The 24,642-nt window shown below is 39.0% G+C and overlaps 3 protein-coding genes across 4 annotated transcripts; 2 read left to right on the top strand and 1 right to left on the bottom strand.

The window, feature by feature from the left end:
* Positions 1-1,128: 1,128 nt before the first annotated feature.
* Positions 1,129-8,065, top strand: ints14 (integrator complex subunit 14). The gene is made up of 11 exons (XM_086298747.1): positions 1,129-1,930; positions 2,038-2,145; positions 2,301-2,456; positions 3,440-3,558; positions 3,662-3,804; positions 4,413-4,505; positions 5,035-5,179; positions 5,290-5,423; positions 5,795-5,913; positions 7,220-7,285; positions 7,383-8,065. Exons 1-11 carry the CDS (start codon positions 1,709-1,711, stop codon positions 7,614-7,616), a joined length of 1,539 nt encoding a protein of 512 aa, XP_086154873.1. The 5' UTR covers positions 1,129-1,708; the 3' UTR covers positions 7,617-8,065.
* On the bottom strand, positions 7,804-11,587 carry hacd3 (3-hydroxyacyl-CoA dehydratase 3). Its single transcript, XM_086298748.1, has 11 exons — positions 11,382-11,587; positions 10,574-10,616; positions 10,403-10,476; positions 10,101-10,265; positions 9,924-9,969; positions 9,711-9,821; positions 9,493-9,620; positions 9,281-9,393; positions 8,875-8,981; positions 8,645-8,776; positions 7,804-8,543 (listed from the first exon to the last, which is right to left on the bottom strand). Exons 1-11 carry the CDS (start codon positions 11,457-11,459, stop codon positions 8,467-8,469), a joined length of 1,074 nt encoding a protein of 357 aa, XP_086154874.1. The 5' UTR covers positions 11,460-11,587; the 3' UTR covers positions 7,804-8,466.
* Positions 11,588-11,660: 73 nt separating this feature from the next.
* Positions 11,661-22,046, top strand: ppcdc (phosphopantothenoylcysteine decarboxylase). Of its 2 annotated transcripts, none has more exons than XM_086298749.1 (5): positions 11,661-11,868; positions 16,445-16,540; positions 16,889-17,017; positions 17,113-17,281; positions 20,095-22,046. In XM_086298749.1, exons 1-5 carry the CDS (start codon positions 11,743-11,745, stop codon positions 20,181-20,183), a joined length of 609 nt encoding a protein of 202 aa, XP_086154875.1. In that variant the 5' UTR covers positions 11,661-11,742; the 3' UTR covers positions 20,184-22,046. The 2 variants fall into 2 exon arrangements, with proteins under 2 accessions (XP_086154875.1, XP_086154876.1); XM_086298750.1 differs by lacking the exon at positions 11,661-11,868 and adding an exon at positions 13,978-14,123.
* Positions 22,047-24,642: the final 2,596 nt, after the last annotated feature.

Below are 24,642 nucleotides of genomic sequence, written 5' to 3'. Positions count from 1 at the left end.
CTGCTGAGCCCGCAACTGTGCCAAAAGTTGTCATGGGTGATGAAGACTCCTATTAAGAAACCCAAAAGCTTTGGGGTGGATATTCCAGCAGCCATGAAGGTGGCTCCTACCACATCATAGGAGATGGCTAACTTGTCCCTGATTACCCTGAGAGCAGGAACAAAGAATTTATCACACAAGATCGCCAGCAGCACAAACATGTAAATGATCCCAATGAGGTGAAGGATCACCCAGCCAAAAGATATCTAGAGGATAATGAGCATGAAGGATGGTCGGTGCAGGAGGAGCTGGAGCTGCTGTAGATATTTCTTTTGGAAGCTTAGAGGCTGCAGAGATAAACCCTTTTGTGACTTGCAGTAATAGAGACTCAGTAGTGGTGGGTATGTTGGAATCTGAGGTTGTTTCCACATCATCTACCACATGCGTCTGATCTTGGGGATCATAATCATGCTTTGCAGTGAGAGATTCCACCTCAAGTATCTTTGTTAATTTCCCCCTGAAATCCTCTCCGTTCTGAGGCAAACCTGGTCTGGCACTGACAGTCAGCTGACAGAGGGAACAGAGGAGAGTCCCAAAGAGGAAAAAAAGAAGAAGCTTTTTCAGCCGCAGTCGTTTTCCTCTTGTACAATTCATTTTTGAAAAATCAATCAAAAAAAGTCCCAACTTCCCACTTCCACTTCAAAACCTAAAAAAAAGGTTCTTCAAAAAGTTTAGGAACTGTTTTGCAATTACAACTCAAATACAGCACCAGATAAGGATATTTTCAGAGGTTCTGTTCTATTCAGATAATCAAAACAAATATTATAATTTTTAATCATAGTGGCAGACATCTAAGGAATGTTCAAGTTATAGGATATGACGCTGGAAAAGTCTTCACCGTAAACATTATAACCTACTTTAGGTCCGACTAATAGGATTATGTGTAGCGTCTCATCTTAAACTAATCATCAAAGCAGATTCCAGAAAGCCTAAAATACATTTAAAAATATTTAAACTGTGAAAATGTATTTTGAAAATGTGGGTAGATACCTTGAAACGCGTCCACCAAATCTTTACTGGTCAGGGCTTTAAAGTGGGCGTTGCTTATCGGCCCGTCTTTTGTGCAAAACAAGTCGCCAAAAGACTTGTTTTGCACAAAGACTTTTTATCATCTCTAGATGATAAAAAGTTATGTCTGCAGCCAGATCATTATTATTATCATCATTATCATTATTATTACTATTATTGTTGTTGTTATGGGTTTTGTTTTGTTTTTTTTATCTCCCGGGAACTATCCGCTGATGTGTACACTAATGTCAGCCCGGACGGAAGTGCTGGTGCACAGTACACCATAACCATTGTTTAGTTAGCGTAAAAACTGAAAGGCGCGTAGGTTTTAGTAATTTTTTTTCCTGATACCGCTTCTTTACTTTGTATCTTAGGTTTTGGATAGTTATAATGTAATTTTGGTTAAATGGCAGCTGGAACATTTCATTCGTTTGCCGTAGCGTTACATAATGCTAATGTAAATTAGCCGAAAAACTAGCCAACATTAGCTAACAGTTCGGATGTTACCATATGTCCCTTCTTCTTTATCTTTACTGACGGCGCCTGTGTATTTGGTTGTTCTAGCTAAATACGCCTCAGCGACGACAACGCAGTGGAAACCGTCAGTGGGAGCATTGCAGCGGACTTCTGTTTTCATATTTGGGATCTGTAAGCGGTGAGCATGCCTACTGTGGTGTTAATGGACGTGTCTCTGTCCATGACACGACCAGTGTCATTGGATGGCATCGAAGAGTTTCAGAGGAAGAACCTGGCTGTCCACGGACTCAATATGTTGTTTGAACACATGGCCTCAAACTACCGCTTGGAGTTCACGTCGCTGATGGCCTTTTCTTCCCTGTGGGAACTCCTGGTACCTTTCACCAGAGACTACAATGCATTGCAGGTAAAGTGTGCTCATGTGACATATCTGTCTGAAAAGTCAAAGTATATTTTGTTTCCTTGAAAAGCGGTCTGATTTTGGGATTACCGTATGTTTTTTTTCCTGCACAGGAGGCTCTGAGCAACCTGGAAGACTATGACAAAACCTGTGTTGAAGCAGCTCTAAATGGAGTTAGTAATGTAGTACAGCAGGAGTGGGGTAGTGCCTGCCCCTGTCAGGTATTTGGCTAACACTTTATTCAGTATCGCCACACCTCTGTATTTATTGGATTTATTTATTGCTTATTATTGGTCGAATAGCTTTCCTGCAGTGATCTGAACCATATGTTCATATACTGAGTTATGTTTATGTACTTCTTCCATATGTCCTGTAGGTGGTGCTGGTTACTGATGGATCCCTTGGTATTGGGAAGGGGTCTTTACGCCACTCCCTCCAAACACTGAAACAACGTGGGGATGACAAGAAATTTCCTCTTCCTTTCCCTTTTCCTACCAAACTGTTCATCATGTGTATTGCCAATGCAGAGGAGGTATTGAGCCATCCTTACAGTCACATGATACCAGAAGCAGCTATCAAAAACACAATTCAGGGTCATATTGCCTGTGTTAGACACCTGTAAATCACACATTTCTGTGAACATTTTAGGATGACAGCAGTATGACAGTTGCTTTCTACCTTCACAGACTCAAACTATAGTTTTCCAGCACATAAAACATTTTGGCTTCCAACAAAGAGGCTGTCACTTCACAAAGCTGTTATTTAAAAAATAAATTTGAATACATTTTATTTTTCAAATAGCAAAAAAATAACATAAAATGTATAAACTTATAAGTATAAGTGAAATAGCACAGTCTTTTTGTGTTGACTATATGCACACTAATCATGGTTATAAATAGTCACCAACTTTGAGTCGGGGAAAACCCTGCATGTTATTAAATATCAGGTATTCATCAAATCACTTTTATTGTCACATCACATGTGCAGGTACACTGGTACAGTACATGTGAGTGAAATGTTTATCGTCATGAAATTTGTAGATGAGGTGACCTTTGATTAAAGGTTTAAGATGATTTCTCTGTCAGCATTTCAGAATCGACAGACAAAAATTTGCTATAGATAACCTCACAGCACTTATCAGTTAAAGTTTTTGTGCTATTGTATCCCAAGTGCCCGGGAAGTTTCTCATGGAGATTTTTTTAGGAGGGGGACCACACCTCATTCACTCCCTGTCATATGACTATTGTATGGCTACTTCCTTCACTCAGGTTCTTAGTTCTCATTTTCATACATGGGAATCTGCGAGGCCCAGGAGCAACCACCAGTCTTCCCCATACCACAGTCTCAGCCCTAGATCTATATTTATTCCATCTGTCAGTACCTTTCAGGAAGCATGATCAGTCTAATTGAGAATGTGGAAATTGCCATTAAATTGCAAATATGTAAAAGTTTAACTTAATCTAGCTAAATAGCCCAGCTTTGAAAAATTAGACCCACTGTCTTGTGTAATTTCAGTTACAGATGACTGATGCCATGGACAACCTGGAGGAATTACTTTGCCTTAGTGGAGGGGATGGGCAAATCTTTACTATGGAGGGACCGCTTTGCATGAAGAGTGTACAGACCATGTTTGGGTACTACTGTAACTGTTTAGATTATTCACAAAAAACATTTTAACCTCTTTCATATGTTTAGTAAGGGCATCTTTGGTCATATTCTATATCTGCATGTCCCCAGGAAGCTGATCGATCTTGTATACTCTCCCTTCCACGCGGTTTTGCACTGTGGGAATCTATCCTCAGATGTTCAGGTCTTCCCTCGACCTGAGCCTGTCGTGATGGATGAAGAGGTGGAGCCTATGCCCCGGACTGTTAGTACAGGTACTGGCTTCAGATTTTATGATTAGTTTAATTTAAGGAGGTCATGAAACATTACATGCATAAAAGCTAATTTACATCATGGAACCCTACTTTAAAAAACTGACATAGATGTAACTGTGAAGCAGGATTTAAGAAATAAGTGCTGAAGTTTTATTCTGTCAGTACGGACCATGACAACATGTGGTTGGCTGGTGGCAGCTAGTAGACTTACATTATTTTACGTTAGCTAACTAGTGAGAGAATCAATAACTCTAAGGAAAATAAAGACACTAAAACTGAAAATCCGTTTAAGGGGATCATTTTTGTGCTGGGCTAAGAAACTTAGCTGATTGCATGAGCTGATTGTGCCGCACAGTACAGCTGGTTAGAGGAGGAAAAATCAGTTTCTGACTTCATTCTGTCGGTCTGGTGATTCAAACAGTCTGTCCTCTACACTGTTCTTATTTAAGTAAACTTTAAGCACTTCTTTCACAGACAGTGTTACATCTATGTCAGTTTTTGAGAGCAGACCTCCACGATGTAAACTGGCCTTTATATGTTTAGTGTTTCGTATCCTCTTTAAATTCTATATTTTTTTTAAACAAATCTTTCTCTTGTATGCCTTTCAGATTTGGAGATTGTGGGTTTCATTGAAATTGCTGACATTGCAAGTCCTCCTGTCATATCCAGACACTTGGTATTACCTATTGCTGTAAACAAAGGTTGGTTTTAATACTTTTGCTATGTTCCAGTTATAGAGAAATGCGGATTGGTGACATATTAGCTTTGCAGCTTGTGCACATCTCCTCGTATTTAGATGTAAACACCCAAATGTTCAAGCAGCTTTATGTTAACTCACTTAAGAAAGAAAGAAAAAAGAACTTTAGAGTTTGCTGTTGCAGAACAAATCAATTTTAGTAAATAAGGTTGATAACGAACGAATCAGGAAATGCCTCAGACTATAAGAAACCAACAAAATAGGAAGGAAGAGCAAAGCTGCTGGGAAATCCCTTGAGGTTCGAGCTTCCTTTATTTGTCATGCACACTAATTTATTTCAGTACTTCTTTAAAAAATTGCTCTCATTCTGTAATGTAAAAGATTAAAACTAACATTAATAGAAGAGATGAGAAAAACGTAAGTAAAATTGTCTAACACAGTCTAACAGCAGAAATGAAAACAAGTATTTTTTTCTGATTAATAAAGAATAGCAAATATTTATGATTTAGTTTATTATGTGTACTTGGTTTTAGATGTGGATGAAGTTGGTACGGGAACCACAGATGAGCTTGAGGAGGAACCTTCTGCCAGTCAGATGGCAGGCAAAAGTCCCAATTTTTGTGTACTTTTACATGGAAGTCTGAAGGTTGAAGGCATGGTGGCGCTGGTCCAGCTGGGGTGAGATGCAGCAGAGCTGTTATATAAACTCTTTTATATTAACCTGCACCATAAAGACTGCTATATTATGCAAACAAATTGTATATGTAGTTTGCTTTTTTGCCCCTCAGGCCGGAGTGGTACGGCATGTTGTACTCCCAGGCAGACAGCAAGAAGAAATCAAACTTGATGATGTCTCTTTTTGATCCCGGTCCGGAGCCTCTGCCCTGGCTGGGCAAGATATCACATTTGGGACCAATCTCAGGTGACTTTTTGTTTTTTTAATCTCTCCACCATGCCAAGTTTCATTGCAGATGAGGGTCAAATGAGCAAATATGAAGAGTTCTGTGTTTACAAAAGATTATATGGGGTTTCTAAGTGCACTGTCTTTAAATTTTTTTTTTCTTTTTTCCCCCAGTGGCTTAAATTAATCCGGAAACCATTTTAGGGATATTCTGAAACTCTGTGTTTTATTTAACATGTGACACAATGACCCATGCACAAGTATTCCTAAAGAACAACAGACTGTGGACACGATCAAGTAGTTAATACTTCACCTGGGTTTCTCACGTGTCTCATGATGCAGTGTATTGACTGACCTCACTATGTTGTCCCGTGACCTTTCTCATGTCACAGAAGCGGCTGATAATCCCTACGGAGAGGATGACAGTAAAAGTCCATTTCCTGTACAACCACAGGTGAAACGTAGCTATGCCCAGAATGTGACCGTGTGGATTAAGGCCAGTGGACTACAGGTGAAGTAAAATTACTGCGTGAGAGTATTTTTCTCTTGAAAGTTTGGAGAAAAGACAAACATTTCATACATTTCTGTCAGTGATAAATTTATCTAATTATATTCTTTTAATGAACTGCTTTCTGTTTTTAAAAAAACCCAGAAAGCGATTAATTTCTGACATTTCTGTGTAAGAAGAAGAAAAAAAGGCTTATTTGCGAAATTGTCAAAATAGCTTCAGATTAATTTCTTGCAATTGACTAATGAGTTACTTGGCTTCTCAGAGGCTGCTCTGTTCACTGCCTCTACAGGGGGCTCAGCAAGTCTCTACTTTGTTTGAACTCTCTTCAGCAGAGCTTGGTTAATATTTATTGAAATTCTTGTTCCTGTGATTAATAATTACTCCAGGAATTTCTGGTATTTGATTTTGTCAATATTGTCGCCATCAAACAAATATTGATTCTTCAGGTCAGTCCAAGTCTGTCATTCAGAGTAATCTTTACATGACCAACTATGTAATCTTATATTAGTGAATCTTAAAAAAACAAAGGAAAATGTCATCAAAAGGTTTTTCGTTTTTGTAGTTTATTCAATAATCATTACACACGAAGTGAAATATTTCCTAAAAATATGACGAAATATTTACTATTTGATATAAATCTTGAGGCTTGTGGTTTATAGCTCATTTAAAAACGGAAATCCAGTGTCTCAGATTATTAAAATGCTTCCTAAGTTTAATCAAAAAAAGATTGACAATAAAGAAATGTCCACCTACTGTAAAGTTCATGTAAACACTCAGCACTTAGTTTGAGTGCTTTTATTATTTATCAAGGCGGCGTGGCATGGAGATGATCTGCACTGAAGCCTAGGTTGCTTTGATAGATAGATGGCCGATAGTGCAGCTTGTCTGTGTTTCTCATCTTCCTGACATTATCTCACAGATTCTCTTTGGCATTTAGATCAGATTAGTTGGCTATAGTCATGCACAGTAATAACATTGTCTGCAAACCATTTGCTCATAGATTTAGCAATGTGTGCTTACTCCTGCTGAAAAAGGGAAATCTGCATCTCACTGAAGCTTATCAGAAGATCTGCGCATAGAGTACTCTAAAATCATCTTGTAGATGGCTGTTAACTCTGTACTTAACAAAACGGTGAACCAACAATTTCCAATACAGATCAACTAATAAATATTCTACTAATTGAGATACTGGATTTCAGGTTTTCAAGCCGTAATCACTAAAACTAATATAAAAACATTTCATTGGTCAAAACATTTAAGGGGCCTTTTGATTCATTGACTCGTTTTTTATGCTGTCATTGTACAGACTGATGTCCAGAAGATCCTGAGGAATGCCAGGAAACTGCCAGATAAAACTCAGACCTTCTATAAGGTAAGATTAGCTGGAGTGGCTCTAAACTATAATTTTTAAAGCTATGTTTGTTTTTTTCCAAAAATGAAATGTTATATTTTCATTTTGATTCTGACAGGAGCTGAACCGTCTACGTAAGGCTGCTTTGGCTTTTGGTTTCTGGGAGCTCCTGAAGGGAGTTGCCGATCTGCTGGAGAGAGAGTGCACCATGCTGCCAGACTCGGCACATCCTGATGCTGCTTTCCAGCTCTCCCACGCTGCACAGCAGCTTAAATTGGCCAGCACTGGTGACTCCCAGTATGCTGCTTTTGATCACAACATTGTTCCCATGCACACGGATTTCTCAAGTTGAGCCGCATCCGAATTTGTATGAATGAACTCAAAATATCATAGGCTCCGCCTGCGTGGACCAATGTGCTGCAGTGTTGCATACACCCTGTAAAGACGTTCACGGGATTATTTTACGAAGTCATCTTTGGGATTCAGTGTTGTTTTGTTTTTATAAATGTTCCTTTGTAGGAATCTTTTGACACAATAACCACATTAAAATTAGGTTTTTATTCATTGTCAAATAACTGCCACATTTACAGAACAGAGTAAACAGCTATTAATGTTGGCATTCGTAATTCAAGTGCAAATAATAAAAAAGCAGCCAGAAAAAACCTGTTACAATTTAACATTGCTCCTTGAAGGTTGTTGTTGAGCACAATGGACACTTTTTTTTTTTAAGCAGTCTGGTTATTTGTCCCTGAGCTTTGTGGAATGGCTTGGAATTGTGAAATTATAACCAAGAGCTTATCATGTGGAATGATGACTTGTTTTCTTTATACATATGGCAGTGACTGAATATGAAATGATAACAGGGTTTTCTTATCAGTGCTTCTCAAAATAGCGCTGCGTGGGAGAAAAACAAGACTAAGAGCGGGGGGGGGGCACTATCACACAGGTGCTATGGAAATGTACCGGTATGTGTGTGCAAACTTGGTCACGAATAAGTTTGCTCGATGCAGTATTTCTGTACTCATTGCACATCTATTGTGTTAATAATAGCCATAAAGGAAGTCATTTTAGTTTTTATATGGACAGGCTGTCAAAAATTGAGTTGATAATAAATTTGACATAAGGATGATGATTATTAAAAACAAAGGTCGAGGAATAAGCAGGCAGCAAAGGTGTTCAAGGAATGCTGTTGGTGTTGAGTCTCAATTTGCTTTCCTCTTTTTGGTCCGGAAGCGCCTCTTCCTCTGCTTGTAAAGGTGGCTAAAGTTGATAAAAAGTCCTTTTGTGGGGGGGGAGGGGGAACCAAGATTAATATCAGAGCAGCAGTGGTTAAGTTAGAATATATGTGTCATGTGAGAGACAGTTCATGTGGGGACTTACCCAAAAACATAAGAACAAGATAAATGTACAGGAAGTAAGAGAAGCTGACAGAGGTGCCAATCACTTTAGTCAGAGGAATGCTGAAGAGTTTAGATTCATCAAAGATGGGGATGGACTGGATCACTGCAAGAGCTACGTGGGATTGAGAGATAAGAGTATATATAATAGAGTCTATAAACATGTTTGCATGTTTTTTATATCAAATTTTGTTTAAAAAAAAAAAAGCCTACCTTCAGCTAAAACACCTAGTGGATACAGTGGCATCCAGACAGTATACCGCAGCCAAGTGAGGGTTTTCCACTCTGTATTGAAACAGCCCAGCATGTAAAAGGGATACCTGAAAAAGGATGAGCATGTTGGTTAAGGGAAAAAAAAGTCATGCTCCAAATAAAATTACACAAAGTTGCATCCACAGTTACACATTCTTATAAAATTATAGCTCAGATGCAACTGCTACTTGCCTGTTTCAAGGCTGAAATGTGAATAAAATCTAACAAAAAACTGTAACTGTTCCAAACATTTGCAAAGCTCTAAATCTTATCCAATTTTAGTTTTATTTAAATACAACTGGCTAAAGCTGTACTATATATCACTAGATGACTGTTTACTGTAGACAGTAGGAAAATGCATACTTGCCTAAAAATCTCAATAGCACTCCACAGATAGAAAACAAAGAACACAACTGGCTTGTGGTGCATTTCCTCCAGACTACCAAAAATGATGAAGAGGATAAAATTCCTTCCGACCACCTAGTGCACAAACAAAAGATGTGTATTGGTGCTCAATCTGTAACTTTAGGAAACTTGAACTCAGGCAAAAAAAAAACACAAAAAAAACCCATCCCATACCTGTATAAGAGTTGGTATAACACCTGTCTTGACTACACCAAAAGCAGCATTCAGGACCTCTACTAATGCCAGGATCTGGCAGAAGAACATCACATCCGAAATTGTGTGAAATGTGTCATAGAGGGAATCTGAAAAGAGTTTTGAACGGACATGTTTTAACCAGTTTTCTGTGAAGTAAGTGACACTTTCAGCTTCTCCTGTGTAATATATTTTCACACCTATGCCAATGATAAACAGGCGCACTGTCATGTTGATAAAGATCCATGAAAAACCAAGAAACTGGACCAGGTTGTACACAATCAAGAACACAGTTTTCAGGCTGACGAACCCTGAAATATTTCAAAGAAATTGGAAAATTGTATCAGCAGTTTTCCCTTCAAAGCCATCTGATAAAACAGAATGTTCAAGTGCAATATATTATCTGCACCCACCTTCTTCTTTTTGTCTTGAAGCCTTCAGCCTGTTCTTTTTCTCCTCCTTTTAAAAGTATTTAAAAAATGAAAATAGTACAGTCTTTAATCAATTATTTTAGTCATACTGACATTTTTTAATCTTTATCTGCGAGTGTCATCTAGTAACAATTGTCAAATGCCAAGTTGTACTCTTACCTTTTCTCTGATTTCCATCTCAGCGTCTGACTCGTCCAGCCAGCGATCAAAGTCCGGTGCCAGGAAGACAGGTTTACGCTCCCGGAGAGTCAGCCTTTCCCACCAACCTCGCTGTATTTTGTGCACTGTAATGTTCACCTGCCGCTGTGTGGACTTGTAGCTGACCTACAGGTTCACGCAATGAGCACAAACAGGAAAACCAAAGAAAGGAAAGGAAAAGATTTAAGAGCAATCTTAAAGTTATTCTGTCTATAGATATATTTCTGATCCCACAAGATAAATTATAGAATTACTCAGCATACCTGTGGCTTTACTGGTAAGAGGAAGTCCAAGCTGAACTTGTACTCATTTTGTCCTTTTGCACCATGCCCCTGGGCTACAAACAGGATATCACAAATGAAATGCCACAAAAATATTTTTAAAAATATGTCTTTAATCACCAAATGCAAATGAAATCCGTGAATCCATGTCACCTGAAAAGTGAAGGACATTTTCATCCACGTGGACGTCAATATTCTGCAAAAACACAGGCAAAGGATAAGCATACTTCCTCGCTAGATCAATAATTTTTTTACTTCCTGTTAACAGAAACCCGAAACAAAGATATTAATCTTATGTTACATATTACCGTGACAAACTATATTGCAAAACACATAGGATATTTAATTACCAGGTAAAATAAGTGGTTAAAAAGTCTCTAACCTGAATCTTCTGTTACATGATCAGAAATAGAGTTAAGTGCTATAAAAAGAAGAAGAAAACGAGTGCTGAGAAGCCCTCCTGTAGCATGTAGTATGGGATGATGTGATATCTACAGGTGTAACAACACCTGTCCCTCACACATAACCCCACGAGCGCCGCGTGAACAATGCTACCACCCCCACCCACCCCGCCTTCCGAGTAGTTCCAACGGGTATTTTTAGGACTTTTCACCCATGTGATTAACTGTTAACACGAATATTCTTAAAATCAACAGGTTTTAAAAACAGGTTCGAACAGGTTGTGTGGCTTTAGACGTACTACATAATGAACGAAGGACCTCAACAGAGAGCTTTGTATGGATCAGTTATCAGATAAGAGATCTCAGTTCTCATACAGTATGCAAATAGTACAGCTATCCAGCAGGATAACGTTTACAGGAACCTTTCGTCTGTATTTGCATTGCTTCCCATTTACCATCAGAGGCCCAAACACAAGGCTTAAAAAAAAAAAAGAAAAAAAAAGTCAGAACCATGCTAAAGCGTTTTGCCCGTGACAAGCAACTGCAGGAGGTACTCTCACCTGAACATCTGTCAGCTCAACTCGCAGGTAAATGTCTTCATGGCGTTGAGCCCAATAAACAAGAGGTGTGAGTGCCATTATTGCGTTTTTGATCAGTTTTTTTTAATCGGGCAAACAATGAATGAACGCTCCACGCTTCATGCTAGCTGCCCTGGAAGGACTTTAGCAATTACCCAGAATATTCTTCGAACGTGCGCGCTCTCCACTGATCAGTGCTGAGACGCGCTCGTGCAGGAGGCACAAACGTTAGACGTGCTCTTCCCTGATTGGCTAAGTGAATATTTACGGAAGTGTCACAGGAACGCGACAGGTTGTCTAATTTTTCTTTTGGCAGTTTGCTAACAGGCAGCAAGACGACCATATGTCAAGTTTAAAAACTGATTTGTTGAAAACTTCCGGGACATTTAATGTCCTTGTTGGAGTGACAGGAAGCGTCGCAGCCTTGAAACTGCCTCTTTTGGTCTCCCAGCTTCTTGAACTCTCCGGGGTGAGTTGCTTCATATTAGTTAATGTTTGCATATCATGAATGTTTCTATTTTCCCCGTACATAGTTAGCAAATAATAGCACAAGCATCTATATACATTTATTGTTTATCTAAGTGGCATAATACGCATAAGCTCACCTTTACCGCAAGATGGGGATGTTAGGCAGCATCGCTACAAACGCAGTATATTCTAGTTATTAAATAAACAGAGCAAATCTGAGCCAGCAATATCTGCCTGTTAATTAAAAACCACAACGGTCGTCCATGAAAATAGAGAAAACGACATTTGAAGACGTAAATGTTAAACGGGGATAATATATGACAGTGTTGGTATTAGTGTGGGAAAGGTTTTGCAATATACTAAATAAAGTGTGTTAGGACTTTTGTAGTAAACAGGGTGATGAAGCTATGCGTTTGCATAGCAATGCAAATAGTTTTAAATTGTATGTGTAATAGCTAATACCTGTAGAGAGAAATATTTGGCCTGTCAAACTAAGAATAATTGCTTCATTTGAGTTTAACATGCGAGAATATGCATGGATGCACATCCCATGGAGCAGAGAGACAATCAGTCAATTTAATTTCCAACAAAATGATGTGGGATCACGGATGTCACTGGAAGCAGTAATGTCTTGTAAACATCATTCTTTTTTTAATTAAACAGTCAGTTGTAGGAAAATCTTCTCTGTAACAACTAGTATGACGTATTTATTTACTTGAGAAAGAATGAACACTTCACCTGCTCAAGCCCTGCTAATTATAAAACAATTGATGAATTAATTCAAGCATACTAGTGGTAGTGGTAATTGTTTAAAAAAATACTCTATAATAATGTAAAAACTTAGAGTAAACAGAAATTCATACCTATGTAGACTCTATCTGCACTCACTTGCTACTTGGTTAGGTACACCAATTAAGCTGCTTTTTAATGCAAATATCTATTTAGCCAATCCCATGGCAGCAACTCAAGCATTTAGGCATGTAGACATGGTCAAGATTACCTGCTTAACTTCATCTGAACATCCGAATGGCAATGAAAGGTGATTTAAGTGACTTTGAACGTAGCATGTTTGTGGGCCGCAAACAGGTTGTTCTGAGTATTTCAGGAACTGCTGATCTACTGGTATTTTCCCACTCAATCATCTCTAGGGTTTACAGAGAATAGCCCAAAAAAGAGAAAATGTCCAGTGAATGGTAGCTTTCTGGGTGAAAATGCCTTTGTGACGTCCAGGGTTAGAGGAGAGTAATTCAAAATCCTCATGTTACAACCATGGTACTAGAAGAGTATCTCTCAATGCACAACTCATCGAACCTTAGCCAAAACCCCACCCTGTGCCATGCCTGTCAGCTAGACATTGAAAAATGAGGCTACAGTTCATACAGACTCACCAAAATTGGACAGAAGAAGTTTGGAAAAATGTTCAAATGGTAGGGTGGGAAATTGGTATAAAGATCATAAAACATGGATCCATCCCGCCATGTCTCAATTGTTCAGGCTGAAGGTGGTGTTATGTTGTGGGGGATATTGTCTTGGCACACTCCAGGCCTCTTAGTACATTTAAGTCATCATTTAAATATGTCTATCATTTATGACCACAGAGTACTCATCTTCTGATGGCTGCTTCCTGCAGGATAACATGCCATAAAGCTCAAATCATGTTAAACTGGTTTGTGAACATGACAGTGAATCCATTGTACACAAGTGGCTTTCAGGCATCCACAGTCATCAGATCTCAATTTTAAATGGGATGTGGTGGAAAAGGAAATTCATACTACTGATGTGTGTCTCCCTCCCTTTTCCCCCTATCTATCTATCTATCTATCTATCTATCTATCTATCTATCTATCTATCTATCTATCTATCTATCTATCTATCTATCTATCTATCTATCTATCTATCTATCTATCTATCTATTTATTAGGGGTGCAATTGAACCGTTCGATACAGTGCTTTCGGTTCGGTACGCATATGTATCGAACAATACAACATTTGTAATTTATTTTATCAACTTTCCTTCTGACGATGCTGTCTGTGTTGAGCGCTCAGTGAATCTGCGTTTGACTACTCCGCCTAGGCTGCACTGTCGAGCGCAGATCCACTGAGCGCTCAACACAGACAGCATAGTCAGAAGGAAGAGCGCAGGGCAAGCTAGCGAGACAGAAGTTAAGCTCTCCTTGCAACATGGACCTCCCCCACTCTCATTCAGATCTGGCGTTTGGAATTATTTTGGTTTTCATGTGACGTATGACCCTGAAGGTAAGCGAGTCATGGACTAAAGTAAAACAGTATGTTGGATGTGCCATGCAATGCTCAATTACATAGGTGGGAACTAGTGTGTTAGCGCAGTTAGCTTGTTAACGTGTTGGCCGTCTAGCCCCATGCACAGGGCGATCGGCGGTAGCTCGTTAACGGAGATTTGCCGTGTTGTGGCGTTAAGGTCATTTCAACGAGATTAACCTGAAAGCACTAGTGGGAACACAACGAATATGACTGCACATTTACATCATCCTAGTGCAAAGACAAAAACAACAAGCATGCTACTAACTTTAGCCGAGTCATTTAGACAGCTGTTAGCACATGATTCTCCTTATGCTGCTGAGAATATAGCCCAGAAGAAGCGGATAGTATAGCTTTTATTTTGGAAAGAGGCATTTCTCTGTAATAAACTCTCTTTTCCAAAGATGAGTGATTCCTCAATCAGATACAGGGCTCGCAAAATCGCTAGCCCGATGTCCTGGGGCTAGCGATTTTTTTCAGACGGGCTACCCTGCCCGTCGGGCTATTGTAGGAAGGAAAAATCTATGTCAATGCTTTTGCATTCTTTCGGAAATGTAGCCGGGTAATTATGTCATTGGCATCGGTGAGCCACTGCCAATATGTGACATATTGAAGTGGCGTTTGAATTTGCGCTTGTTTTTTTGCTTTCACTTTGCAATCGCGCGAACTGTGTATAGAGAGTGACAGCACTGATTGGTGAGTGATGATAATTTGCGCACCAATTCCTCTGACATTGTCTTATCAATCGTTAGCTTACTATGCAAACATGACAAGTGAAATCTCCCGCAGCAAGCTTAAACATGTGAGAGGTTGATCGTGCAGAGAATCGCTGAGCATTATGTGAGTGCGTGTGTAAAAGCAGCAGGATATATATTGTAGCGGATCAGGGCTGTTCGGGGTTCTGTTTGTACAGTTATGTTTTGTTTATGTTGCCATAGTGACGGGTGACGCCCTCTCGCTGCGACGGTGTGTCCTTCCGGGGTCAGAGGGCGCCCTGTGTGGTGTTGTTGTTGTTGCTGTGCTGTTGCCGCGCTGAGCAGTTAGCTAGCGGCAGTGTTCTTCTGCAGATGTCAATAAACGGCTGTGCTCCCTGGCTAGCTCACGGGAAGCAAGACCAAACGATATCTCCGTCTCCTCCTTGTCTGAGCTCGCCACATTGGTGTCAGAAGTGGGATGATGGTGGCACCCATGTTCTGACCCGAGTGACCGTGACCGGCCGGTGCGCCAAAAGAAGGCACCTGGACATTTGCAGGACTTTGTGTGGGGTAATGGGGTCGTCGGGGACGACTGACCCCTTAGGTGGGGGCTATGTAGCGGGTCAGGGCTGTTCGGGGTTCTGTTTGTACAGTTATGTTTTGTTTATGTTGCCATAGTGACGGGTGACGCCCTCTCGCTGCGACGGTGTGTCCTTCCGGGGTCAGAGGGCGCCCTGTGTGGTGGTGTTGTTGTTGTTGCTGTGCTGTTGCCGCGCTGAGCAGTTAGCTAGCGGCAGTGTTCTTCTGCAGATGTCAATAAACGGCTGTGCTCCCTGGCTAGCTCACGGGAAGCAAGACCAAACGATACCTCCGTCTCCTTCTTGTCTGAGCTCGCCACAATATTTTAGTTCTGCTGAGCCAAATAAGACAGGTCAGGGTGAAGAAGTGACAGCCAAAGAAAAGTTTACCACAAAACGGAGAAGTTATGACAAATCAGACTATAAGGCAAAAAGAAAGTGCAGCTTTATGGTTTCATGGACAAAAGAATTTCTGTGGCTGCAATATGACAAGCGAAATAACCAGGGCTGCACATAAGTGGTCCGCAGGTGCGCATTCGCTGTCAAAATAAAAAATGGGCACAAGATAAGAAGTTGCAACGCGTGTTTGCATACATAAGATTTTAAGGAGGAGGACAGACATTTGTTTAGAACTCTTAAAGATGTCGAAGAAGCAAGCTCCTTTAAGCAATTACTGTAATGTTCCTCCACCTCCAAAGAAATGTCAGAAGGAGTCCGAACCACAAAAGAAGCGCGTATTCTCGGAAAAGTAGTTGCAGGAGGTGAGCTGGCTTCAAACAAATGATGAACGCACAGAGATGTGGTGCGGAATGTGCCGTGAAAATTTAATAAATGACAAATTAAAAAGGCATGAACATTTTTTTGTATCGAAAAAATATCGAACCGTGACACCAAAGTATCGAACCGAACCGTGAATTTTGTGTATTGTTGCACTCTATCTATCTATCTATCTATCTATCTATCTATCTATCTATCTCTCTCTTCTGCAGTCACTGTCATTTATGTCATTTATGTTGTCATGCTGTAGGTGGATGTACGTGTAGTCACTACAGAGCATGCCAAGCACTTCTATAATTCTGCTGAGGTGTCAGTCAAAATCTACAGTGACGAGGATGAATGGGAGGTAATAACTAACTCGAGTATGATATTCTAATGTAGCCATTATTACACTGAAAACATATATAGCTATATATATATATATATATAGAAAAGACAAATTAACATGACATATATAATCAATATGAAGGTCAGCTTGGGCTCTTCAAATAAAATAGGTGAAGGAATACTGTACAGTGCCATACTGAGCAAAATGAAATGTGGTATGAGTTGCCCATTATTAACTTGAAAACACTGGAGTTACTTGTGAGAATTCTGAGACATAAAAACACTGGTTTAACTTGTGCATTCCAGACAGAAGTGAAGATGTGACTGTGTAACTGGATGCATTTCAAACAGCATGTCTCTCATTTAGCTGTGGAAACAGAGATCTGATCCTGTGCTACACATTGAGCTAAGGCGTTGGGCAGATCTACTTGTCATTGCCCCTCTTGATGCCAACAGTCTTGGAAAGATTGCTAGTGGTATTTGTGATAATCTGCTGGTAAGAAGACGAAACACTAAAGATTTTGCAAATAATCATTTATTGCAGAATTTCTGTGAAATGATTTCCAGGTTTATGTGTATTTGTCATTTCAGACGTGTGTGGTAAGAGCCTGGGATACCAGTCGTCCTCTTCTCTTCTGCCCTGCAATGAACACAGCTATGTGGCTGCATCCTATTACAGCCCAGCAGGTATCCAGACTGAAAGAGTTTGGATATGTGGAAATCCCCTGCGTTGCCAAAAAGCTAGTGTGTGGAGATGAAGGTGAGTTTTAATATGAGGAGGAACTAAATATATTTAACCTTTGCTAATATTTACTCAGACTCTCAGATCGTTGGAAATTGAAAAAGGGTTGAAATTTACATATTTTACTTAGAACTTAGAATTATGCAACAGCAGACATCATATTCTCACATTTGTGAGCCTTACTCAAGTGAGTATCTTACAATTTCCTTAAAAAAAGACTGACATGATTATTATGGCTTTAAAATAGCTGGAGATTAATATTCACACATGCCATGGAGCCAGTGACTTATTTTACTACACCCATCTTGGACTTTGTCTTTATTTATTTATTTATTTATTTATTTATTTATTATTACTGTAAACCCGTAACTGTATCTGTAGCTCATATATTTGCTATTATATATTTTTTATACTCCAGGTGTCTTCACCTGGAGTATAAAAACTCATGCACGTCTATATGATTGGACTACTTTTTGCAGTCAGGGGAAATTCCCCCCTGATGGCAGTTTAAAAAAAAATGCCTCTTTAAGGATGAATGTGGGTTACGTCCTCCTTTTATATATAGTATATAGCAGGAGCAAACACTACTTGAACTGCGCAGGCAAGAAACGTGACAGTAGTGAGTAAATCATATGACATCAGGGGTCCAAAGGTGAATAAGGAGAGTGGCATGTAACAGTGATTAGACCAGGTGACACACAGCATCACAGGCAGATAAAACAAGAGGTCAAATCTCACCTTTAAAAAAATAGTTTCAAAGGCTAGTTTTTCTACCTTCTTCCTTAACACAAATTCTCCTTCACCAGTTGTGTTGATTTCAGTGTCCTGTGGCTGTAAAAAGTACACTATGTACCAGCACACTGTGACTATTAGCTGCTATAGGTAAACAGACCTTATTCCAAATCACATGCCACATGCTTCCTTTTTTTCTGATAAGGTGACTTATCCCAAGGATGATTTTAGATTAAAGTGGCTCGTGAATTGCTCTTAATTACCAGGCACAGTAGCCAGCTGTGTGTGAGGTCATATCAACCTGCTCAGTGCTCACTGTTAAACTGTGTCACATAACTTGACATAGTAAGTTACCTACGAGAGGCATATTTTAGTTCCTTTCCAAAGACACTGTACTTAAGAGATAACTGTGGTACAAAGGGATTATCCAAGAACATCTAAAACTGCCTCCTTCCCTTTTTTGTATCAAGGACTTGTTTTTCATTCTGTCATGTGGCTAAGCAAAGTATTAAGAGACTTGGACAAACTATGTGAACATCTTACCAGTGTTTAGATTTACTAGGATGACATGGCATGTCTTACAATGCAGGTAGTTTCAAGAATAACCCAGCACTCAAACTCACCACAAGATAAAAATGAATAGGCCTTGATGGAAAATGCTACACGTATTTGACACCATTTTCTGTGGCTCTGGTAGAAGCTACTTTTTGTGTTGCGTGTGTTGTTGTGATCAACCATGCACTCTAAAGCAGTAGCTTTTATAGCACTGTTATAGCATAAATAGCAACCAAGTGAAATGTATAGATCGTACAAGTTCTAAAGTTGGCATCACATACTTGTAGTTCATGTGCTTTAAGACTTATGGTGCGATTTGTAAATGCAAAAACTTGTGTTGCATGGTCTATTTTTGTATAAGGTGCTACCATTTTATCTACTTAACTCTTCACAACTTCCGTTCATTTCATTTTTCTTCCCCGTTAATACAATTTGTTGTTTTTTGCTAACTGGAGCTTATCTCCTAAAATGCTTGGATGGCTAGATACCAATGCTGACAGCACTGCTGATACTTAGCGTTCATATTTAACATGCTGTGTGAGGCTGCTGCATCTGCTAAATCTATATCTGTAGCAGGTGTGTCGACTACTTTATTCTGAGAAATTATTTCTGGAAAAAACACTGTCCACAGCTGCAGTGTCCACCTTTAATATAACCTAGTATAAATAACTATAGTCCATGGTAAGTATTGATTATCCTGCTTCTAGTTACCCTAGGCTGCTGTTTATTAAGCTGTGTTTTCAGCTAAGTCAAAAGAAGTTTCCTATTAACATCCACTAAGAGTACAGGAAAGTATAAATAAGCATAGAAAGTGCTAATATAAGGAACTGAAAGTACTAATTTTAATGACTTAGTCTTATAGCAAGTGCAAAGAAAGTTGGACAGAAGACAAAAGGCTAGAAATAGATTCAGTGGGAACAACTTCCCTTCACAATGTTTTTCAAGGATATCTAACACTGGACTTTTTAATGTCATGTTTACGTCTTGGCTTTGTAAACCACTTTCTGTGTAGTGGAAAAGTAATGAAGTGTCACCTAGATTGTATAACTCAGTTTAAGACATTGATTGATACTATGTCAATTCATACAGTTGACCTTGGTACATTAATCTAATGACTAAAGTGTGCGTGTTAGTTCCCATAGGGAGATAGTTCCTCTGCATTTAACCCATTTACCCAGTGAAGCACAAACATGTGCAGATGTACACATGGATACAGTTAAAGCTTCAAAATTCTAATCAATTCATCTATTTTGGAGATGTACTGCATAAAGTGTTATAAAAGAATAAATAAAATGGTGGAGCTGTGCCTATGAGTTTTGTTGCTAATAGTGCTGTCTTTTTGATTCATCGGTGGGGTTTGGCTCAGATTTATATGCAAACAGCTTGAGTGTAGTGTAGTGTATTTATGAATGTGAAGAATGTGCATGAGCATTTGCATTGCAATCGTGTACATGTCTTCTTTGTATTTTCCTTCAGGCACTGACTGATTTATAGTTTTCTGCAGAAGACATTTGTATAGCTCATAATTCTTTGTTTTTCCATAGGTAAAGGTGCCATGGCAGAAGTATCGACAATTGTCAGTCTTGTCAAAGAGTATCTTCAGAAACCAGATGAGTCATCTTTGGAAGCATGAACGTCATATTGTACATCCAAGCAAACACAAAAGGCCAAAGAAAAACAAACACTATGCCTTGTTGTTGGATTTGTCAAACTGCCACGGTCCAACACACCCATGGTAAACTCATTTACTTGCTTTCACCTGTTTTACTTCATAAATTCACTTCTTAGAATGTGTGGGTGTCTCCAGAACATCATGACTGGCATCTCTCTAAATCCTCTTTTGGTATTGTTAAACCTGTTGGGGCACAGCAGCTTTACATTTCAAAGACGTGCATTGACTTTTTCAACATTAATTCCCATCATATCACCTCTGGAGCCTGATCATCCCAGAGGTTAAAAACAAAAAAGTTGGTAGTGTGAGACGTTAATTTTTAGCTGTCACCATCAGTTTTTTGAGGTACATTTTAAACAGTTTTGTGTTGTTTTTTTTGTATATTTATTTTGTTTAGATAGTAACACATTATTTGGTATCCCAAGTAACATAAAAGATAAGGTAGCAACAGCTGCATCTCTCAGAGATGACATGAAAGTGCGTTTTGTATTATGCATTTTTTCCTGACTTGAACAGACAGTTTGAGCCTGTTTACGATGTGCTCGACTTGTTTTTCCTGGAAAGGCTTTCCTCTGAATTTACCTTTGTTTATTCTTTTTGTTTAATGTTAGCTGACGTATTCAGATATAGATATAAGGATAATGAAAACTGCAACATGCCACATTACTGTTTGCTAAGTACCTCTCTAAATGAACATCTAATAATATACCTGTTAAAAAGGCCATATTTATACTCCAAGCTGTAAAATGTGTGATTATACATTTTGTTTATTTGCTAAAGGAACTGAAATTGTTGTCATTATCAAAGGTAAAGAGACAAAAGTGCAACAAGTTAAAATTTCAGTCATGTATTCCCATCAGATTCATGAAAGCCGTTGTAATTTGGGGTTTTCTATGGGTTTTAATTAGTTCTTTGAAGTGTCCTTTTTCCAGGATCGATTATTGAGCATAATCAATCATATCAGACATACAGGATGTGCCTTTAATGACTTAAAAAAAAAAAAAAACAAGAATTGGGTGCATGATCATTTCTAACTCTGGTTGTTTTCCTTTTAAGCATAGTCCACACATTTTCATTAGGGTCGGGGAAGGTGATTCCTGAAGCTTGCTTTATCTATTCCAAAACCAGGTTTAGTTTTTGGATTGTTGTCCTGTCCAGCTCTTGATTTGAGAAAAAGTTGGCGAATTTGGAGGTAGTCCTCCTCCTTTAATATTCTGCCAGTATTGCTGGAAGCAAAACAGCCCCAGAGCATGCTGCTACCACCACCATGCTTGACAGTTGCTACAGTGTTTGTCCATTTGAAAGCCACACCTGTGCTCCTCCAAACATACCTCTTTATTGTCTCAATCTTTGTCACATCTTTGACCATAAAACTTTTTTCCAGAAGGCTTGTTCACATGTGGACAGCTGCAAATATCAGTCGAGCTTAAAGGTGTTGCTTTTGGAGGAGGAGCGTCTTTCTTGGTTGGCACCCTCTCAGTCACTAAAAGTTGTAATCAGTCGCTAATGACGAGTTATTAGACCTTGGCTTTGTCGACCTAAGACACTGTAGAACCTTCAGCACCAATTATTAAAAAATGTAAGTAAGTGCATGTATATGTTTGAGCCTGCATTTATATTTTGACCCTGTCAAATCCAAAATGAATTCTTGTTTTTTTGTTTTTTAAAGTCACTGAAGATGAATGGTGAACAATCATTCCACTCTGGGAATTTTTAAAATAATAAAAAGCCCAAAATTACCATGACATTCATGCCCATGGTGTGTATATGTAAGCTTGGTTGTTCATATGTGTGTGTGTATATAAAATAAATGATAAAATATAATGCTGATTCAGACTGCACTTCTCTGTTCTGGGCTCTGTATGATATTAGTGAGAGATCCTTTAGATGGTCATATGGGGAACCATGACAAAAGGAAAAATATAGAATTGCAAATGAGTATAAAAGCATTGCATGAAACAAAAAGTCATTAAATCCATGTTCTGGCCATGTCATACATTATAGCAGGGGTGTCAAACTCAAATACACAGTGGGCCAAAATTCAAAACTGGAACAAAGTCGCGGGCTAACATTAATATTTATTTAAAAAAAAAAAAATCTTCCTCCAGATATAAAAATGAATCTTTTCTTATGGACTCAAACAAGTTTTGCTGAAAAACTGAATTTGGAACAAGCATAGCTTAATACTAAACAATATATATATATTAGCTGTATAATACCAGTAGGCCAGCTCTAATAGTAATTTGGTATGGCTTCGCGGGCCAAATGTAATTAGGCTGCGGGCCAAATTTGGCCCGCGGGCCAGAGTTTGACACCTATGCATTATAGTGTGAACAACATCCTTCTTATTTAATTCTATAGATGCTGTCCTGGTGCCTCTGGGGATTAATTATCTGACACAAGGCAACAGAAACTCTTTTCCCACCAGGCAGTTTGACAGACTGGTTTTACTGCAGAACCACATAAAATAAAACTGTCATGATACGGAAATCCTTGACTTGGTAACAACGATACATCCTCATTTTGTTTGTGCATTTTTGGAAATTTTCTTTATGTTTGCTTTAAGATGGTTTGAGCTTTTTAGAACAACTTCCCCAAATGCTTTTACAAGATGTCCAAAGGGCAAAAGTGACGAAACCCATGGATCGCATTAGTGTAAGACATGTTTATCTTTGTGAAAGCCCTCTATCTCCTAACAAAGTGAAACATCCAGGTCTGGATTGTGTCCAGAGAAAACAGACGGTACACAACTGTCTTACTTGTAATAAACTGAAAGTGCACCTGGCAGGTGGCAGTTGTCTGGAGTAGTGTTATGTTGGGACAAGTAGGCCTACCCCCCATTTAAGAGATCAGGATACTTTGTATTGCAATCTAAGTCAGCCACGTCATGCTGTACATTATGTTTATCATTTTATGTTTTCTTCTCCCCCCCCCCCCCCCCTATGATAGGGATCTATGGTGTTATTTTGAACTGCTCAAATTTTCCTGGTCACACAGCACTAGGAAGTCTCTTTATTTCCTTGTCATCAAACTGAACTTGTCTCTTTAGCATTAATACCTCCCGTCTCTACTGAAGAGAAACCCTCTCTTCTAATTTGCAGCTGCATGCTGCATGTTTTGTGTGTGTGCATTTTTGTTCTGTTTATTTTAACTTTTCTAGGCTGTGTAGAGGGTAATATTTTATCGTACTTTTTTCCTGCTTCCTCCAAATCCAGTTGGACTGGAAAGAAATTTGGCTTGCAAATAACTGAGGGGATTGTTACTGTTGAGCTGTCGAGGTTGCAGCACATGGAGCGATGTGAATGGCTCCCCAAATGAAAAGCATCCTTCCCTGAGCCATAACCTGTCCTGCTGCTATTGGCTGCTGGCTGATTCTGTTAATGAGGCTAGAGAAATATTACATCAGCCATTCTGACAAGGGGAGTGTCATCCTGGCCTTGATATCACTGTGGGGGAGCATGCAGCTTGCAGGTGTGCTTAATGGGAATGAACAGTGTGTTCTAAGAACTGGGTGCATATCATGAAAACTTCAGATAGGTGATATGAAATGGCCAAAGTTGCACTTGCAAAAACAATTTTTTTCCCAGCTGCCAGTTTAACACATGCTTAACTAAAGATAGCTCCCAAATATCACAATCAATTGAACCTATTGTGTTATTTGCAAGAATTCACCGTCTGAAACCGAGGAGTTTCTGTAAGTACACACGATACCGTCAGCAAGAAAGTGACTCTGCAACATACCGGCTCATCACATGACAGTGTGTTGTCATATTTCAGCAGTGATGAACAGTTAAACCCTAGCTGTATCAGTTACTTAAAAGATTAGTCAACTAACTGGTATTAGTACAATTTTAGTTCAAAGCAAGCTCAAACCTTTTAAAATGAATCAGTACTTCCCTTCATATAATAGCAGCCATATTTATTCAGATGGACATCTACAAACACGAGACAAAAGTAGACAAACTAGCATGCAAGAATAACAAGTCCGCAAATCTTAAAACCAGAAGGATCAGAAACGGGAGCGATTTCAAAACATCAGATAGTGAGATTTTAAAATGTCCTGGGACTGTAAAAATACATTTGCAGTTCATTGAGTTTAAAAGGTCCAATGTACCTAAGCCATATTTATTTCTTGCTGGGAGTGTATATGTGGGACATGTTTAAGCATAACCTTAAACATTTAACTTTACCACAGTTATATTAACTGTAGACACAATCATAACTTCAGTTACTTTAATCCTGTTACTATAGCTATTAAAATGTGGATTCATTTTTGTAGTTGTCTACTGAAAGCTGAGTGTTGTCTTTGCTGTGATGTATCAGAATTATACAGGTTAACTGTCTCATTAGGAGAAAAAATATCATTTGAACATCATATGACTCCTGCAACAAATTTCCTGTCAACACAGTATAGGGTGAG

The sequence above is a fragment of the Aulonocara sp. 'chitande type north' Nkhata Bay genome, linkage group LG7 (genome assembly GCF_057382095.1).
Source record: "Aulonocara sp. 'chitande type north' Nkhata Bay isolate Kocher_YH1m ecotype deep benthic linkage group LG7, A_spYH_male_GT1.1, whole genome shotgun sequence".
Classification (NCBI taxonomy): Eukaryota; Metazoa; Chordata; class Actinopteri; order Cichliformes; family Cichlidae; genus Aulonocara; species Aulonocara sp. 'chitande type north' Nkhata Bay.
This window is presented reverse-complemented; position numbering and strand designations above follow the sequence as displayed.

Excerpts from the sequence above, each read along its gene's own strand:
- ints14 (XM_086298747.1), top strand. The coding sequence starts at position 1,709 with ATGCCTACTGTGGTGTTAATGGACGTGTCTCTGTCCATGACACGACCA. Across the intron at positions 1,931-2,037 it reads GAGACTACAATGCATTGCAG|GAGGCTCTGAGCAACCTGGA; the intron begins GTAAAGTGTGCT and ends TTTCCTGCACAG. Across the intron at positions 2,457-3,439 it reads GTATTGCCAATGCAGAGGAG|TTACAGATGACTGATGCCAT; the intron begins GTATTGAGCCAT and ends GTGTAATTTCAG.
- ppcdc (XM_086298749.1), top strand. The coding sequence starts at position 11,743 with ATGTCAAGTTTAAAAACTGATTTGTTGAAAACTTCCGGGACATTTAAT. Across the intron at positions 11,869-16,444 it reads AGCTTCTTGAACTCTCCGGG|GTGGATGTACGTGTAGTCAC; the intron begins GTGAGTTGCTTC and ends GTCATGCTGTAG. Across the intron at positions 17,282-20,094 it reads GCTAGTGTGTGGAGATGAAG|GTAAAGGTGCCATGGCAGAA; the intron begins GTGAGTTTTAAT and ends GTTTTTCCATAG.
- hacd3 (XM_086298748.1), bottom strand. The coding sequence starts at position 11,459 with ATGGCACTCACACCTCTTGTTTATTGGGCTCAACGCCATGAAGACATT. Across the intron at positions 10,617-11,381 it reads TTGAGCTGACAGATGTTCAG|AATATTGACGTCCACGTGGA; the intron begins GTGAGAGTACCT and ends GTGTTTTTGCAG. Across the intron at positions 9,970-10,100 it reads AGATGGAAATCAGAGAAAAG|GAGGAGAAAAAGAACAGGCT; the intron begins GTAAGAGTACAA and ends TACTTTTAAAAG.